At 34.3% G+C, this 18,763-nt stretch overlaps 1 protein-coding gene across 11 annotated transcripts in view; it reads left to right on the top strand.

The window, feature by feature from the left end:
- Window positions 1-18,763, top strand: part of unc79 (UNC-79 domain-containing protein) — a 272,091-nt gene that overhangs the window by 190,715 nt on the left and 62,613 nt on the right. For all 11 annotated transcript variants that reach the window (XR_014127995.1, XM_081735890.1, XM_081735895.1 and 8 more), the window contains exons 34-35: window positions 1,947-2,295; window positions 6,184-6,273. Coding sequence is in view for 10 of the 11 variants with exons in the window: in XM_081735890.1 (XP_081592016.1) it covers window positions 1,947-2,295; window positions 6,184-6,273 (439 nt within the window). In the remaining variant the exon portion in view is untranslated. The remainder of the gene's footprint in view (window positions 1-1,946; window positions 2,296-6,183; window positions 6,274-18,763) is intronic.

Here is an 18,763-nt window from a genome sequence, read left to right on the forward strand (position 1 = left end):
CTGTAAGAGGAACGTACAAAGCCTCTAATACTCATATATTCTTTTGTCCATTTTCTTAATTCATCCTATATCATATGATGATATAGAGTCATTTCTTAGACTGATTACTATTTCAAGGGCACCCCATCCCTTCGCGGAACCCAGCGAGTGAAGCTTAACTCCATCTCATAAAAATAAAAAAAGGAGTCCCTCCTTATATACAGGAATTTAGGGCGGTAGCAATCCACCCTCTTAGCAAAAGCAATTCAATATACTTCATATAAAAACGAGGGAGAGACTTCTCGGAACATACAAGTGAATTTCCTTTCTGCCCTCTACAAGAGTTCTCTGATTGCTGGGTGCTGCGTGACTGAAAACAATGTTTCCAACTAGCTAAAGGAATTATTAAGAGGAAATTTTAAGAAATAATTAAGTATACAAACGTTACACAATTACATGCAGCATATAACAATAATAACAGTAATCATATATCAAACCTTAATCCTAACCGGTTAAATCAATGCATAAAGATTTTAACTGGAGAGGTAAGTACGCGTATAACTGAACTTTTCAATGGTTAAAGAAATTGTCCAAATCCGTTGAGTAGCTTTGCAAATTGCAGCAAATGACCACTTTTTTGTAAACGTTCTATAACTATTAAGCCTTTTTAAACTCACACATTGACCTTTCTAAGATGATAAGAAAAGCTAATAATAGTTGAAGAAATATTAAAAATAGCTTAATCTTTTAGTTATAATAATAATAATAATAATAATAATAATAATAATAATAATAATAATAATAATAATAATAATAATAATAATTTCTTACTCTTCATTAAAATTACGAGTAGCCAGATGGACAGCACGCTTGTTTTGCGTAAGCAGAGTTTTGGATTGAATCTTTGAATTCTATATTGAATTGTAGATCCGTCTAATTTATCTTCAGTGCTGAAAAGGAACGTTAAATTTAAACGAAAAAATATAGTACGATCAGCAGTTAAATAAACAAAAATTACGCAAATTTTTCAAAAATACTTTATATCAGAAACTTGAAAAAAAAAAAAGTGTCATAGTACTCTGACATGAAAATCAAAACATAAAAGAACGTTCAAATGTGCGTAAATGAATTAAAATGTTATTGCAAGAACAAATATTTTAATATGGGAACAAAATAAACGTGTAATAACCTTTTAATTATAATAATTCGTTTGTTCGTCGTTAAAGTTATCTTATAAAAGAAACTATGATTTTCATCGCCATAAAAACAAACTCAACATTAAATTCTACTTATGTCAAGCCACTCTGAGCAGAATTGTTACTACTCACCTTCCCAAAGTTGTTCTGTGAATTGTTCTTCCACTTTCTTCTGGGTCTACTCAAGGACTTGTTTTTCCAAAACCTTCTTAACTACAGTCTTTACACCGGGTCCGTAGTTTCTATGTGAGCAATATACATAATAGTAATTTATTATAGACAAGGCACAGCCGTTACAATTGTGACATAGTTTTACTTATTCACAGAGTTGGGCTACGTTTGCCTAATAACTATAGCATTTCGACTGTTCTAACGTTAAAATATCCTATATACGTTCAATGAAAGAGTAAAAAACGAAGCATATATCAAAAGGGTTTTCTTATTGTGTTCTTCTTGGTATAACAAAATTATCTTATTCGTTCTTAACAAAAAGTTATTTGATTCTTAACATTAAATACAAAATTATACAAAACTAAGTTTTAATGCTTGTGAAATTTCCGAAAATTGTACACAACTTTAATTTTGATATTAATTGAACCAATAATTCTTATTGCTATTATAGGAATCAAATACCTTTTCATTTAGAAATATTTTAGAAAAGAGTTGTGTGCTTATTTACGTTATATTTACTACAAATGAAAGCCTTTCTTAAACTTTGTCAAAATCTCAATCTAAATGAAATTTAATACTTACTGTTTATTTTCATTGTAGATGTGTACATCATTATCGTCACCCGAAGAAGTTTCAATAGCTAAAGCTGTAACAGTTCAGGAACCAATGAGCTATACTTCGCAGCAAAAGTCAGTGGAGAAAGCTAAACTTCCATTGGGTGGAGATACTAGTGGCAACAGACCTCCAGAAACACTGGGGTTATTGGGTTATAGAGGTGGATCCCCTGTGCCACGTCCTCTGGGTCACAGAAAACGTCAAGATCCAAAACCAGCAGCAACTCTTAGTCCTTATATTCCATGGCAAATAGAAGTTCACCCTTCTGTTAAAGTGCCCCCGTTATCTTCTCCGTCTCAGGAGCGACTGCTTCCAATTGGATCTACTGTTTCAGGTACTTTTAACTTAATTGAACCCTGTGACCAAATAACGTCTATGTTACATCTGGCGGGTTCTGACAAATATTAAGGCTAATGTGGTACAGCCTTAAATTGGATATGTGAAATGCCGACTCCATAGATGCTCATTCAGAGGGATATATTGTGTATATTTCTCTATAGTCTAAACTTCATAAAAATCTTAACAGCAAATTTAATGTCGTAATACATTGGAGTCAAAGTATAACACCACCAAACTACATAGACTATCATTTGGCTGCATCTTGGAAGTTTATACTTTTATTTAATAATACCTTTACAAGTAAAATATGTACAAATCAAGTACAATTTAAATGTATTAACATTATTAGACTTGCAAACTATGCTATGTATAAGTGTCGGAAGTCATAGAACGGATTTGTCCGTCCGTCTGTTGACAGGTATCAGAGGAAAAACTCCAAGAGATATGAAGAAGTGGTTTCTTGCAATAGATTCAGCGCCCCAAAAATAGGTTCCATCTCCTTCGTTAACACGCTATTCAAACCAAAAGTGGTTCAAATTAACCAATTTCCGGTTTCGACGTTTATTAACATAAAACGATAACGGTAACGATAGCGAGAAGCTGCATTTTGCATACGATTCGGCGTCTCAAGACAAGATAACTAACCACCACACGCTACCAAAACTGGAAGTGGTTCAAACTTGCTATTACTTTCGGTTTCAATACTGATTTCCACAGAGCAAAAACGGTAAGAGATATCAAGATGCGTTTTTTTGTAATCAGTTCAGCATCCCAACAGTAAGTTCCATATAGTCCGTTAACCATTTATTCAAACCAGAAATAGTTTAAATTAACCTTTTTGGTTTCAACATTTATCACCATAAACAAAAATGGTAATACGTAGATAGTGATAAGCGACTTTCTGCAACCGATTCAGGGTCTCAAGGAGAATATGTCATTACAATCCGCGACACTCTACCAAAACCGGAAGTGGTTAAAATTTGCTATTTTCTCAATTTCAATATTGATTTCCACAAAGCGAAACCGACAAAAAATATCGACATGCTTTTTTTTTTTCTTTTTAATGATTCAACGTCCCAGGAATTTCTAGTTTCAACATTTATCACCGTAGAACAAAAATAGTAATAGTTAGTGACATGCGACTTTCTGCAATCAATTCAGGGTCTCAAGAGAACATATCATCACAACTCGCAACACACTACTTAAATCAAAAGTATTTGAAATTTACTACTGCTTCCGGTTTAAATACAGATATATATATATATATATATCTATATCTATCTATCTATCTATCTATCTATCTATCTATCTATCTATCTATCTATATATATATATATATATATATATATATATATATATATATATATATATATATATATATATATATATAAGAAAACCTGTAAGAGGTATCGAGAAGTGTTTTCTGGCAATAGATTTAATGTCCCGAAAATAGGTTCTACCTCTTTCTTTAACCATCCATTCAATCCGGAAGTGACTCAAATTAACGATTTCAGGTTTCAGCTTTTATCGCCATAGAACATAAACAGTGATAAATATCTAGTAATGGCTTTTTGATATTAATTCAGCATCCGAAGAGCAGGTTATATCTTTGATCTTATTTATTTATTGCAACTAGTAGTTCTGGATGTACTGCTACAAGTTTGAATTCTGAATTCACATAGTTTGGAAGTCTATGTAGTTTCATACTATGAAAGAAAACTCAATTATTATTTTATTATATAGAAGCACATACAGAAAATATACAGATGAAGCACTATATTAGAAATCATGTTATTATATAGGGCAACAGTCTGCTTTCGTAATGTGTGTAGAGCTCTAATAGTGTCCATTAACAAGTATTCAGATTAGTAGCAAGCGAAAGTGACCTTGCTTAAGTTCGAAGCTCTACGCTGCGAATTTAACTTACGAAGACCACAAAGAGGGTCGAAATGATAAAAATTTTACACGATGAATACAAAGTCAGAGCTTAATTTTTTTAATTATGCGTAGAACTCATTTAATCTGTACATCATTCTACTGTACGAAACATTTTTCCTGCTTATATTTCTATGGATTTATCTCCATTTGCGTGAGGTAAGATGCCGAATCAGTTATTTTGTACATATACAGGGTGCGGCACGTAAAACCGGCCCGTAAAGTGAACACATAAAATGAAATGTAATGTATTGAATATGATTAACTACAACACATAAATGAAATGTAATGTATTGAATATGACTACTCACCTTCACAGCAGCCTTCACAACAGGTGCTGAAAGTGTCCTCCGCCCACTTTAATACACATGTGAGCACGATTGAGGAGATTCATATATACCCTTGTCAGTTCTGTGTTGTAATGCTATTGGTGACATCCTGGATCCTGGTCTTGAGTTCTTCAATTGTGTGTGGATTTGTTGTGTGTGCACTCGTCACTCATGATGAGCATTAGTGGATCCAAGAAACCACTGGCAACATTGCTCAACAGCCATGAACAGAAATGCACCCTCTTCTGCAGGTCAGGCTCCTTCAGTTCTTGCACAACACTTATCCGGTACGGTTTTAACTTCAGTCCCCTTAAAACACGTCTGCAACTTCTCTCATTCGCATGAACCTGTTGACTCAATCTCGTGGTTGACTTTCGAGGACTTCTTGTCATTATCTCCTCCACCTGCATCTTTAATTCAGGTGTGCAGACAGATGGTCGTCTCTTCCTGGGAGCATTTTGAACCGATCCTGTACGCCGCCATTTTTCAATCAATTCCTGAATGGTGCTTTTTGCTGGCACAGAACGTCCTGGAAATTTCTCCCGAAACAAATTCTTTGTTTTCACAAAAGATCCAGTGAGAATGAACCCTTCAACAATGGCAACACGCTCGGGTATCGAATACGGCATTATCACACACTGACACTCACCCGGCTTAACACAACGAGGCCTTTTTCTCAACTGGTTTCGACAAGTTTCACTGGCTGCGGCTGCACGTGACTGCTGCAGGTCACGTAAGTCGACCCGACCTCGACACGCCATCTCTTGGTAGGAAGGTAGATTATTTAAGTGTTGCCAAAAACACAACATACCAGAATATTACGACGGGTCTGTTTTACGTGCCGCACCCTGTATATGTATATATAAAATAATGCAGAAAAATATGAGGAAGATAATCCATATAATTAGAAATGAAAGTGATTTTGTTTGTGATTGCATCACGTAGAAAGAGCAGATGCCTTTCTAATATTTTCCACAAACTTATTCTTCTCGTGCGAAAAATGGGCATTTTAGGTACTCTCTATATAAAATATTTCGTTCTACTTTACTACGAAGAAGCCCTGAAATCAGATTAATAGAGCTAAAACTTACCAGGTTTTAGAAAGAAATAAAAAATAGGTAAATGTTCTATACGACTATAAGTTACGGAAGATTGTTATCGTAGAAGCATAAAATGCGCTTTCTTTCGATGTAGGAATTTTAGTTATAAACTATGAAATTTGTCTCTAACGTTACGTACGTATATGTCATAATTAGTTGTAAAACTAGCATTTTATTATAAATCAATGTTATGATGCAAAAGTGTTCCCTACATTGCCAGAACCTTATTATTTGACGTAGTATTTGCTGATATGTCTTACATGAATGTATTTTAATACTTAATCTGATGTGTTTGTAAAAAAAAAAAAAAAAAAAAAAAAAAAAAAAAAAAATCTGATAATTAATTCTTATATGATATCCTAATAGTTATGACTCATATGGGTAGCACTTTGAGAAAAAAGTACACCTTAACACTGCGGAAAATTTGATAACATAGTATCAAGTAAAAATTAAATTCAGCATGAATCTATTCTAATTCTTTTTGTTATAAAATATATATGTCGTTGGTTTAATTTTCAGGTCCAAAGTCTTTGTCTCAACCAATCAAAGCAGAAGATACTATAGGATCGCCTGAATCTCCTTTATCCAAAATGGATATAATCACTGTAGGTGAGTAAAAAATAGGACAGAATATGAGTTTTACAAGTTATTTGCGAAAAATTCAAGAATAACTGAATTAAAGAAAAGAAATTAGAAATCTTAAACATACGAATTTTGAATAGTAATAAGCTCGAGATATTCTTTCAATTATCTATTGACTGTTTTAAATTCCATGTATCATGTGATGTAATATTACGTGAATTCGAAATGTTGGTCGTTAATTGTAAATTCACCAAGAGGTTACCAATGATAAAGAAGTAGCTAGTCCTCTTGTCCCACGTAGTTCTACACAAACAAAGACTACCTACCGATATAACAAAATACTCTGCCCCGGTTGCCTATTTTCAGCTTTTTCGCCTTGTATAGAATAATCAGAAATTACTCTTTATTATCTAAATGAATATAGAAAGTTCATTGCAGAAAATTTTTCAAATATATTATCATATAATTTTTTTTTCTATAAAAATAGTTTTGTGAAAAAAGTTCAGGAAAAACTTTGAAGAATTGAGTCATGTACACTCATGTCCAAAATTATTGTCGCATATTTATAAATATGTTGTTGTAGGAATATAATTTGATAACGAATTCGCCAGGTGTTTCTTATAATGTTAATATGTGTATAATCGTCAAAGACATGTATGTGGAAAATTTCATGTCAAAAGAACAGTAAATAAGAACAATAAAACGAAAATAAAATTTTCTTGTCCATTTAGCAACATTTTGTTTTGCTCATTCTAATTTTCGTATTTATAATTCTTTTCCTATGAAATTTATCACAAATATGCATTTCCCGATTATACACATAGTATCAGTATTAAAAGTACCCTGCAAAATCATTATCAAATTTTATTCTTACAAGAAGACAGTTATAGATATGCGACAATCATTTTGGACATGAGTGTACATATACGTTCGGGTGTTTCGCATAAAATGTCTAGTGTTTACGAGTCATACATAGTTGAAAATGAAAGGAATTAGGAAAATGACAGAGGATGCATTGAATAGAGCGTTTTGCTTGCCTTACAGGGTTTCTGGGGATCACCCGACAATTTTAAATGGCAAGATATGCTATCTGATGCATCATTGAAAATAAAATCTATATATATATTCACCATTATTTTCACGCACAGAGAAACTGGTTAGGCTTACCGTATTGTCATTTTTAACCAAAAGATGGGTCACAGTCTTTGAATGTCCTCCATATTCGCCTAATTTTACTCCAGTGGATTTCATGCTCTTCCCTAAGTTCAAATCTGCCCTCGAGGGGGGAAGGGGGATTTGAGGATGTTGCATTGATTCAAGCGAATGTGACGGCAGTGCTGAACAACATTCCAGTGGACAATTTTCCGGAGCCTGTATGACCAATATTGCAGGGAGGAAGGTATGTAGGAAATTAACGTGCGTGATAATATTTTTTCTGGCATCGTTAAGTATAATATTTCTAGGCAATCCCGGAATTTATTGAACACATTATGCAAATAAATAAATAAACTATAGTTTATTTGGAAAATTTTCCAATTTCGACAAGGGTAAAAGTATTCATTTCGTGTAATACTTCTAAGCAACTTCCCTGTGATAATATAAATGTGGTTCTCCTTTTTCACTACACCTGACTAATATTATCTATTTCACGTAGATGCTAATACGTCACCTGAACACAGTAGGTTGCTTTCACTGTATCTGGTTATTATCGTCTCTAAAGTTAGAGCAAGTAATTCCTGTGGCAGTTTAAGTTACTGTCATATTACTTTCATATTGAAGTATTTTTGTGTGTACTATATCCTATTGACAGCAACTGTGCAACAACTAAGTTAAATTATAACCATTTTGTAAACAGAGACCCACAAAAACAACTTTTCCATACATTTTTTTTCATAATATTCTCAATGGTGTATAAGATGACATAGCATGCCATTTAAAATTTTAAGATTATTTCGCAGGGGATCCTTAATAGTAAATTCTGTGGGTCAAAAAAGAGCGCTCTGTTTTATACGTCCTCTGACGTATTTTTATCTCACTTTTTGTGTCTGTGATACATAATCAGATGATTATCAAATAATAGAAATATCTGGAGCTTGAAACACGTCAGATATCTCTGTAGATGACAACCTACAAACATCACGGCAAAGCCACATCGGCGTAAAGGAACAGTGGTCAAAAGAAAATGTTCAATGACAGATCCCGTCGAGCATTAAAGCGGATTGTCACTGAGAACCGTCGTTTGACTGCAGTGCAAGTGACGGAGGAACTCAAACAGCACTTCCCACAGCTTGTGTCAACAACACAGATATACGAGGAGGAGTTACACGGGAGAAACCGCTGATAAGAGACCATTACGCTTTAGCCATGATGCAACATGCAACATGGATTGCTGATGACTGGAAACGTATGATATGGTAGAATGAGTCATCATTCACCTTATTTCTAACCACAGGCCGTGTTTGTGTGTGGCGACATAGAAACATATGATCGCTGGCGTCTCCGCCCAACCGTGAAACATAGTGGCGGCTCTGTGATGCTGTGAGCCTCATTAGCGTGGTATTCAGTCGGTCCTGTGCTGACTTACCATCGCGTCACTGTTCGTGATTATGTCTCTGTTTTATGAGACCATATGTATCCTATGGTCCAGATCTTGTTTCCAGCCAATGATGTTATATTTCAGAATGATAATGTCCGTAGTCACAAAACTGGAGCTGTTGTGGCGCACTTTGGGAAGATCGGGATGAAGTTGAGCATCGTGTACATAATTAAACATCTATGGTCTATTTTGGAGACACGAATCCCGTGCAGATTTTCGCCTCCATCCTCTCTCACAGAATTGAATGATGTACTGCCCGCGTTATGGTGTAGTATTCCACTTGCTACCATTCACGACCACTATGACTCCATTTCACGTTGCATCAGCGTTGTGCCGAGAACGAAAGGTGTCCAGCGCCATGTTAATATGTCAAGTTGCATTTTTTCAGGTGTTTCTAATATTTTGATAACCATCTGTATATATATCTGGGGCTGAGAGGTAAACTATGCCAAATCACTTTTTGGCCGAAATTGAGTTATCATATTTTTTCTTACTTACATTAGTACGAGAAACGTTTTGAGATGTGGACAACTGGAACGCAGGAAGTGATAAATTTTTCCGTCAATAAATAATCGACCAATTCAACAAAATATTGAATATTGTCTTGCAAACACTTTTTCGCTTCTCTTGTAAACTTAATACTTTATGACTTATACTAGTGTACTTCTCAGCTCCATATATGGTTTATTTCATTTTTGCATTGAAATTTTAATTATTATTGTAACAGTAAATAGCTACGAAGAAATTATAAAAGCAAGACGAAGAATGTTTGTTAAAATTCCTATATATTCAGTCTACATCTTCCAGTAATTTTTCTAATATTTCCTCGTATATATATATATATATATATATATATATATATATATCATATTTTCATAGTAGCGCAATTTGTAGACCTTAGTAGACATTACTCAGACTCAAATGTTATCTCTAGAGTTGATAGGATGTATATTTAATATTGAGAAAAAAAATAGTCTTACCTTGTCATCCTTGAAATAAAAATCAAGACGTACAGTTTCGAGGTTCGCCTTAATCAATGTGTCTTTTTACGCTACGCCACGAACTAAAACATGGTTATAGGTTTGCTACATTTTCTACAAGTCATATTATCAATTTGTATAATTTTAGTTTCTTTAACAGCCACAAGCTGCACATTCATTACGTCAAATTTTAAAATGCTGCATACAAACTTATTCCCTGATCAACAACGTTAGTCTTATTTGACTTGTTGCTCGAAATTGCATGCACATATCAGTGCCTTTTTTAATTATAGATTAATACATTTCATTATTTAACATTGTTAGCGGTAACTGTCCTGCTTTTCTGGCATTTTACAACCAACGGTACTTCGAAAGCAAATACACCTAGATGTGGAAGATTTTACTGTCTTGTAACGGCTTTGCACGTGATGCAGTTTCTACCTCTTTATTTAGAAAGTGGGGATTGAACTAGCTTATTTTTTGTTTCCAAAGGTTTTCTATTGAAGCATGGGTTTTAGTGAATAGGCAGAACCTATAACCATGTTTTAGTTGCTAGCATGGTGGAAGAAGACACATTGATAAAAGAACCAGAAAAGCCTCGAAACTTCATGTTTTGATTTGTACTTCCAGGATGGAAAAACATTAAGATATTTTATCTCTTCTCAATATTATATGTTATCTATTGCTCAACAACTATTACAGTTACGGTAAGTTATGATTTATTTATTTATTTTATTTAAATTTTATTATTACTACTAAGATTGGATGTAGGATTTATATATATATATATATATATATATATATATATATATATATATATATATATATATATCTTTATATCTTTTAAGATCTTGTTGCTACATGGAACAGTTAACGACAGTAAAAATATTTTAAGAAATCGTGTAAAACACAGAGCTATTGTCATTAGTATTTGGTATATGTAAAGAAAAATGTGTTAAAATATATGTACTAATGTTTAGATGATTGAAAGATTATAATGTTTAGTAAATAAATAAATAAATAAGAGATAATATGTTTTTAGAAACGCTGTGAATTTGTTGCAATGCACGCAGCTACTTAATGTTGTCTGATGTACCATCCTTCTCATGCTGTCGTCATATGCTCTGCTAAAGTGTAATAGGAAAATTCCATCCTTTTCTTGTTATAATTGCATTCGTATTAACGTCACTTTATTAGTGAATATGCATTCCTTCCTTCATCTATAGCAACCTTGCAGTTTGTGTGTGTGTGTGAATTTTGGATTGCCTGCAACTAGATATCGATGGTAAGTGTGCTATCTGTGTTACAATCGTCGTGATTTCCTAGCAGAGACAAGCTGCGACAAGCAAGCAAACATACCTGTTAACATTTATGTATTTTCTTTTCGTGTTGTGAGTGGTGTTTACGAATGTTCTTGCTATTCCTTTTTTCCCCTTTTTATTTTATTGCTATTTATATATTCTTATTTATTTTTCACTGCTCGCTTTTTATCTTCCTAAGTAAGGGAAAGCCTTTATTTTCTATCTCTCGTGTGAAATGAGAAGAAATCATTAGTTAAGCAGAATTTAGGCGAAAAGATAAATTTTAGAATGAACTTATAAATCTGCCAAGAACGATTGTATTTTCTGATATTCAAATATGTATTTACTATGCCTTGTAAGGCTTTAAGGACATCCTGAAAACAAGTAGACACCATTCTGTACAATTTTTTTGCATTTTTCCCGAATATTATACGCTATATGGTAAAACCTAGATAAATGAATATATATGCCGGAATCCCTGTTCACTTTTCATTTTTTCATTTTTTTTTTTTTTTTTTTTTTTTTTTTTTTTTTTTTTTTTTTTTTTTTTTTTTTTAAGTGAGAAAGTATATCATGTTTGAAAGAAAATCGAGGAGAAATTTTTTGTCATTATGTCTAATTAGAGAAAAATAAACTATTCATATGTCATATACAAATTTAAATGACGGTAAAATGTAATTATTTCGAAAGATAATGTTTACTTCATCAACGCATGAAGTTGGTACCTACATTTAGATACATTTACCTACATTTAGATTTGGGATAGCTTGACTATTCAATCACTAGCTGCTTAGTGTAACCAACCATTCTTTTGTAATGTAAAATTCTTTTGAAGTATTCTGTATTTAACATTTCATTTTATAAATCGAAGCACAAGTAAGCATTGTGATCTCCATGATTGATCAATGTGATTCTCCCTTTTGAATTTAAAAGAAGCGTAAGAGTCATGATGGCTAAATGCTACAGCATTCCATCTGACAAATAAGTTATCTGATTCGATCCAGTCTCATGTGAGTTAGTATTGGACAATACCATGCTCGTGTTTTTTTCTTTTTTCTTGTTTTTTTCTTTCGTCTTGTTCTGTAGCATACACTTGCAGAGTAGCCAAGGGATCCTAAATAAAAGTTTTCAGTATGAGAAAAGCATAGCTATTTAAATCGTTCGTTGGAACTGTTGGCTCCTTTGAGACCCCAATCGATTCTAAATATATTAACCCCTTGCACTGAAATGACGAGTCTAGCTCGTCATGGCCTCCCGGTGCCAAATCGCACAATGACGAGCTACACTCGTCATAAAATTTAAACTATTGTAGCATCACGTAGGGTTACTATATTGATGTTTTGAAAGTTATGTAATGATAAACCATCTGTAATACACTTTTATAACTCATACTTCAATTATCAGAATTCAGAAAATAAATCTTAATGAAAGGGGTTAATTATCCATTCGCCTCACATCAGCAAAATAAATGTTTTCCACAGCTGCGGTCCTTCTTGAAATTCAACACTATTTGCAGAACACTTTCAATTTATTTATTGTTTTATTTATTCCAGTGACATGTAGTGTGGATAACATCAGTGACTTATACAATGAAATTTGTAAGACACTCGAGAGTCCATTACAATATTCGTGGCAATAAAATGTCGAAAAAACTCTTTGCTGTGTTTTTCAAAGCGTATACTAAGTATTTAATGAAGCACAAGATACGTATTAACTGATGTATATCGACTTACATTGTTTGTACTTTATTTTTCCATATTTCTTGGAATTATACAGGTAAATCGTACTATTTAAAATCAAAATGACTTTCTTGTACAATAAAACGTATCTGAGTTTTAGATTGACGCATTTTATTGTGTCATATCATGAATGTATAATGCTCTGTATTTAAACATGAAGGGTTAAGGACGAAATCGCATGTACAGATGGTTATCAAAATGGAAACTTCTGTAGTTTGTAACACGGAGATGTATGAAATTATAACGTTGAGCAAGCGTGTGTAGCGCTTGACTGTTGGTAGTGATTTGTGACATGATCATCTGTAGTATGTCAGGTGGAATAAAACAAAAATGTGTGTTGAAGTGGACAAATGGTGGTGATGGAAAATGGGAGACTTCTCTGAGTTTCAAAGAGGCCGAATTGTGGGTACGCGGCTAGTTGGTATAAGCATATGTGAGATGGCCAGTATGTTAGGTGTGTCGCAAGGAATAGTGTTCAAGGTGATGGCGGCTTTCAGAATTCATAGCAAAACACATAAACAAAGACTAATAGTGGACGGAAGAGAAGCTTCAGTGACAGGAATCGTTGAGTATAATAAAGATCTTTGGCACGGCACCAAGAAATACAGAATAAATACGACAAGAGTGCCTGTGAAATTTTTCAGTCGTACCTGGAACTGCTTATTACGACAAACTCAGTCAGACATGAGTTTTCTATAATCTGAACAGTACTGGTTGGATTGCAATTTCCAAACCGATCATAGCCACCGACAGCACTTGAGCATGAAGGGCATAGTGTCGAAAATACGAAAAATGGACAGTTGATAATTGAAAACGCGTAATGGTTCGACGTGTCATCTTTCACTTTATTTCCAAGAGGTCGTGTTTATTTATGACAGACATCAAAATAAGCTTATTGCTCCAAACTGTCTCCTCTCTACTGCAAAACATGGAGGCGACACTGCGATCCTGTGAACCGCAATTACTTGGTATTACGCAGATCATGTAATTATGTATCACGCCAGTTCTTTGATTATAGTATTGCACTGGCCTTGTGGTTACGTTTACAGTACACATTACTGTTAGTATTGTGCGGACATTCAGTAACCACCTGCATCCTATGGTCCAGGTTCTGTGTCCCGTCAGTAATGGAATTTTCCAAGATTTTGAACTTTTGAAGCTGGTTTCATGAATTTTGGAATGAACAACACCTCCCCTGGCCCGCCCATTCCATAGATCTCAATATTATTGAACACCTGTAATCAGTTCTTGAGCTTATACTCCGGAGCAGATATCCTCATTCATCATTGCTGATGCAATTAAGTGTTGCTTTAGGATGGGTACAATATTTCTGTGGAAACCTACCCCTGTGAAACATATGAACCAAACATTTGTGCTTCTGTATGCTAGGTCAATTTCAAACCAGCCTCAGTAATCATCTCCATAGTGAGGATTGAATTTCACGACAGGATTTCTATTTGTTTTAGTTGGCTGTATTGTCAAGGCGTATATGGATCTTTTTGATTATGCAGTCAAGCCGAGCCTCGTCTAATGAGCCCATGCTACTTCTCATGTTGCACTATGTAAGAAAGTTTTGACATAATAATAATAATTAAGTTAATAGTGTTTGAATAATTGATCATATAAATGAAATATCGCCGATTGACTATTTATTATTGGTAGTTTAATTACATGTTCGCTGGAAATTAAACTCGTGTTAGAGTAAGTATTGTATAGGGAAATTTTAGCACAATGGTCCTACGGTATTTTGCAGGAAATTTTTCGTCATTTTCAAATATTTAACTTGAACAGTAAGTGATCATACAGTAAATTGAGACGAAATTGATTGATTTAAACTGCTCAGATCAATTTTGCAAACTTTGAAAGTGGACTTAGCTTTCCTTGTCTTAGTGAGTGCAAAGAAAAGTCTTTCTGTGTCCATCTCAGATTTTATTTATTTGATTGTGTTTAGTTCTTTTTCGGTACTGCATCTGTTTGATATAGGATCTGCATTTTAACTTGGTACAAGGAATATGATCTGTGACCATGAGCACAGACAATATGCGTACCAGACAATCGATTAAGGAAATTGTAGAAGTTAAAAGAAAAAAATATATATTATTTACGAGGGAGAGTCGAATGAAAACTGCAAAAGTGCCATTAGAAATCGGTTTTTTTTCTAGGTGTTTAGAAATTTACAGATGCAGTCCTTGCTGTCTTTCCGAGCAGTGCCGGTAGATGGGATTGGAGCTGAGTAACAGCTGATTTAATATGGCTGCACCACTACCCAGTTGCACCAAGAAAGAACAGGAATATCAAGGTGAAACCGGTTAATATTCACCGAAGAATGAAGATGAAGTATGGAGACCTCTGTCTGTCACAGCAGCATGCTTACGAATGGTGCAGGAAATTTACAGAAGGTACGAATTTGTTGACTGATGCTCTCCGTCTGGGTCGAGCTCATCGAATTGTAAGGAGGAGTCCATAGCTGCAGCAGATATGCTTATTCAGGAAAACCAGCGTGTCACCTTGGCTGAATTGGCTTCCTTGCTGAATATAATCTTCGGTTCAGTATAACACATAGTACACGGCGAACTCCATTACAGAAAAAATGACCTCCAGGTGAGTTTCTGGACAGCTGACGCAGGAACTGAAAGATCATCGGAGTTGATACATGTCAAGAGCTGCTGAGGCGTTATGAAGAGAAGGGTGAGGATTTTCTAGCTCATATTGTCACCGGGGATGGAAGTTGGGTGTACCATTCTCAACCGGAGACAAGACGTGCAGGCAAAGAATGGCGACATTCCTCTTCGCCGAAACCAAAGAAGTTTCACAGTCAGTCCTCTACAGGGAAAATCATGTTGACTTTATTCTGGGATAAGAATGGCCCTATTCTGGAACAACATGTCCATGTACTACAGTGATTGGTGCCACCTACACTGACCTTCTCAAGAACCATTTGAAGCCAGCAATACACACAAAATAAATAAGATTGCTGAGTGCAAATGTTTTGCTTTGGCATGATAACGCCTGTTCTCATTCTGCTCCAGCAACCATGAAAACTATCGACGACCTACGCTTCAAGTGCCTCTCACATCCGCTATACTTGTCAGATTTGGCACCATCAGATTTCCACATCTTTGGCCCATTAAAGGAGACTTGGAGGGAAGAAGTTCAAGTTTGATGATGATTCCAATCGGCAAGCACGAGTGGCTAGAGCGTCAACCAAAAGAATGTTTTCGTACGCGGTCGAAGCATTTCCTATCCGATGGCGTAAGCGTACTGAACTGAGAGGGGACTATGTGAAAAAAATAATATACAAGCAAACATTCTCCCTGCAGTAAATTAGCGGAAAAAAGCGGTTTTCATTTCATTCTCCCTCATATCATAGCATATTTTCAAATTATTCTAGTCATGAAACTTTTCTGGTGGAATAATAAGTTCCTTGCAGTTGAGTAATTAACATGGTTGTGGTTGGTGTGCGTGAACCTGAATTCAACTATTGATGGGAATCTCTTTATGTTAAAATGTGAAATAGGTTTAATTGTTAAGTTCTCTAATTCTCAGTCTACTTCTCTATTCCGTAGTTTCCGATATTGCCGATACTTTTAAACCACACAAAAAAGTTATCTATACTTCTCTACTGTCTTACGAACCCTACCTGCATTTGTGTGTGCTAGACCCTGACAACGGGCAAAACATTTAGACAAATGACATGAAGAAGAAACGCCTTTCAGTAATTTAGGTTAAACATAATTTACAGACCTCCGTCAGATTATTGTTCCGTACACATAAAATTAATATGCCTTTAATTTTATTTTATTGCATTTTTTAAATTAAAACCATTTTCTCTTCGTTAGTATTGCATTGATTCGCAAAGCTGGAAACAAATATTTAGTACTATTAACATATTCCAAGTTTTGGCCTGTAATCCCTTGTGTTCATTAAAATGAAGCAATAAGTTAATAGGTGAATCAAAAATTTACTTTGTGGAAACTGCAGGGTACTCGGTTAGATCCTGGACTTAAATGTGTAGTAATATGTACTGTATAAAGTATATTCTTGATTCTCTTAGTACTTCGTGTGAGGCACGGTAGCTCAGTGGTAGAGAGCTTCACTTTTATGCAAGAGGTCCCTGGTTTGATTCCAGGGCATGTGAGTTTGTGGTGGACAATATCGTATTCCTCAGTTTTGTTATAGTTCTTTCGTTTCCTCCCACATTCTTATTCCACCAGCTCTTTCATGATTATTTCCATTTGTTAACCATCCGTCTCCCTTAGTGTAAAGGGTCGTGGGACCTTCAAGATTTCAGTTCACTATACGGAAACTTTCTTCCTCTTCACTTAGTGTATTTTTTTTACTTCTTTTTTAACGCTTCTGCTAAAGACTTCTGTGACAATGTATTTCATTGGTGCTAAATTTGTTCTAAATATAGTAAGTCAGTAAATAAAAAGGAAAAAATGTAGTAATAGCAAAATATTCACCACGATTATCTTTTGACAAGATACCCATTGTTTGAGTGGAACCTGCTTTTTATTATTATTTATTTATTTATTTACACATGTTTACTTAGTCGTGGTCGTTCTGGTCTCTCTGAGTTTTTCTAAGCTTTATTTGGTCACATCATGCGAATTCAAAATTCGAAGATAATCCATTAAATAGATTTTTTTTCTTATAGATTTCTTTCCCTATATAATGTATTTATTGATTGGTTATTTTTCAGACTTCGTCACGTAGGTAATTGTAGTAACCTTAAAATGTAAATAAAAATATATAATACAGTATAAGATGTTAGGATAGTATTGGCATTCATTTAACCGGATAATTAAAAAGAAAAACCTGTTTAGTGTGTTTGCGGGTTTCCAGTGAATGAACTCAATTTTCTGATGCTCAGTTAATAAATAGTGAGTTCTGGTTTAGAAAGCAAGAGGTAATATTAATGTAATACAATGTTCTGACCACACGTTATAGCTACCAAGTCGCCCCACCGGTCAGAAACCTTCATGAACTGTAGCACTATAATTTATAATAAGAAATAAGATGAACACACTAAATATAAAATTGTTCTATATAAACTTGTTTGGTATGCGCGTTGCGTTACACTAGTCAGTTCTGCAGAAAGGTCACAGACGCTTTAAGATCCTAATTTGAATATAATAACTAAATCATTATAAGTAATTAAGATGGTATTACATGTATAATCAAAGCTCGAAAGAGGTAAACAGGATTTGCGAGAAGCATGCATCTAAATATATTCAGCCATTTCAGAGCCCCAATATCCTCCTTGAGTTCTTTTCTTCTTTTCTCCATGTGATATTACTATAAATATTTTCTGTTCATTCTTTTTTATTTCATCCCCAAACTAAAAGCACAATTAGAGCACTTAGTGTTAGAATAAATTGTACCTTGGAGAATGCCATAACGTTGTGCTGAGCTGTGCTTCTCATGTGTATGCAGCTTATCGTCATTTCTCACCCCGATGCGACCTGTCATCGTTGCCATGCACATATGGGTTTTATTTAATTATGTTTATTTTACATATAGTTTTGTATATTTTCTGTGCTGTTATATTAAGTAAATTTATTTTCTTATATTTTTGAAGAACTAGTGCAAGGAGAGTTCAAGTGAAGGACAATATTTAAATTAAAAAATAAAAATGTAGTGTCTAAGATTTTTTTAAAGCGTTAAATTACATTCTTTCTTTTCTCTCTTTCTCGAAAATGAATGCTAACTTGACGACAATCAGAAGGGTGAAAATAACTCTTCACATATTTGTAAGAATGTATTCTTATGTAATTTTTGAGAAGGTTTCATGTCTACTTAGAGGTTTTCAGCATTACACTATCCAAACTAAACTCTTCAACTACAATTTATGCTTTAGAATTTTATTGTATTGACAAGCAAGTTCAGTAACATAATCAT

The sequence above is a fragment of the Thermobia domestica genome, chromosome 13 (genome assembly GCF_964235325.1).
Source record: "Thermobia domestica chromosome 13, izTheDome1.hap1.1, whole genome shotgun sequence".
NCBI lineage: Eukaryota > Metazoa > Arthropoda > Insecta > Zygentoma > Lepismatidae > Thermobia > Thermobia domestica.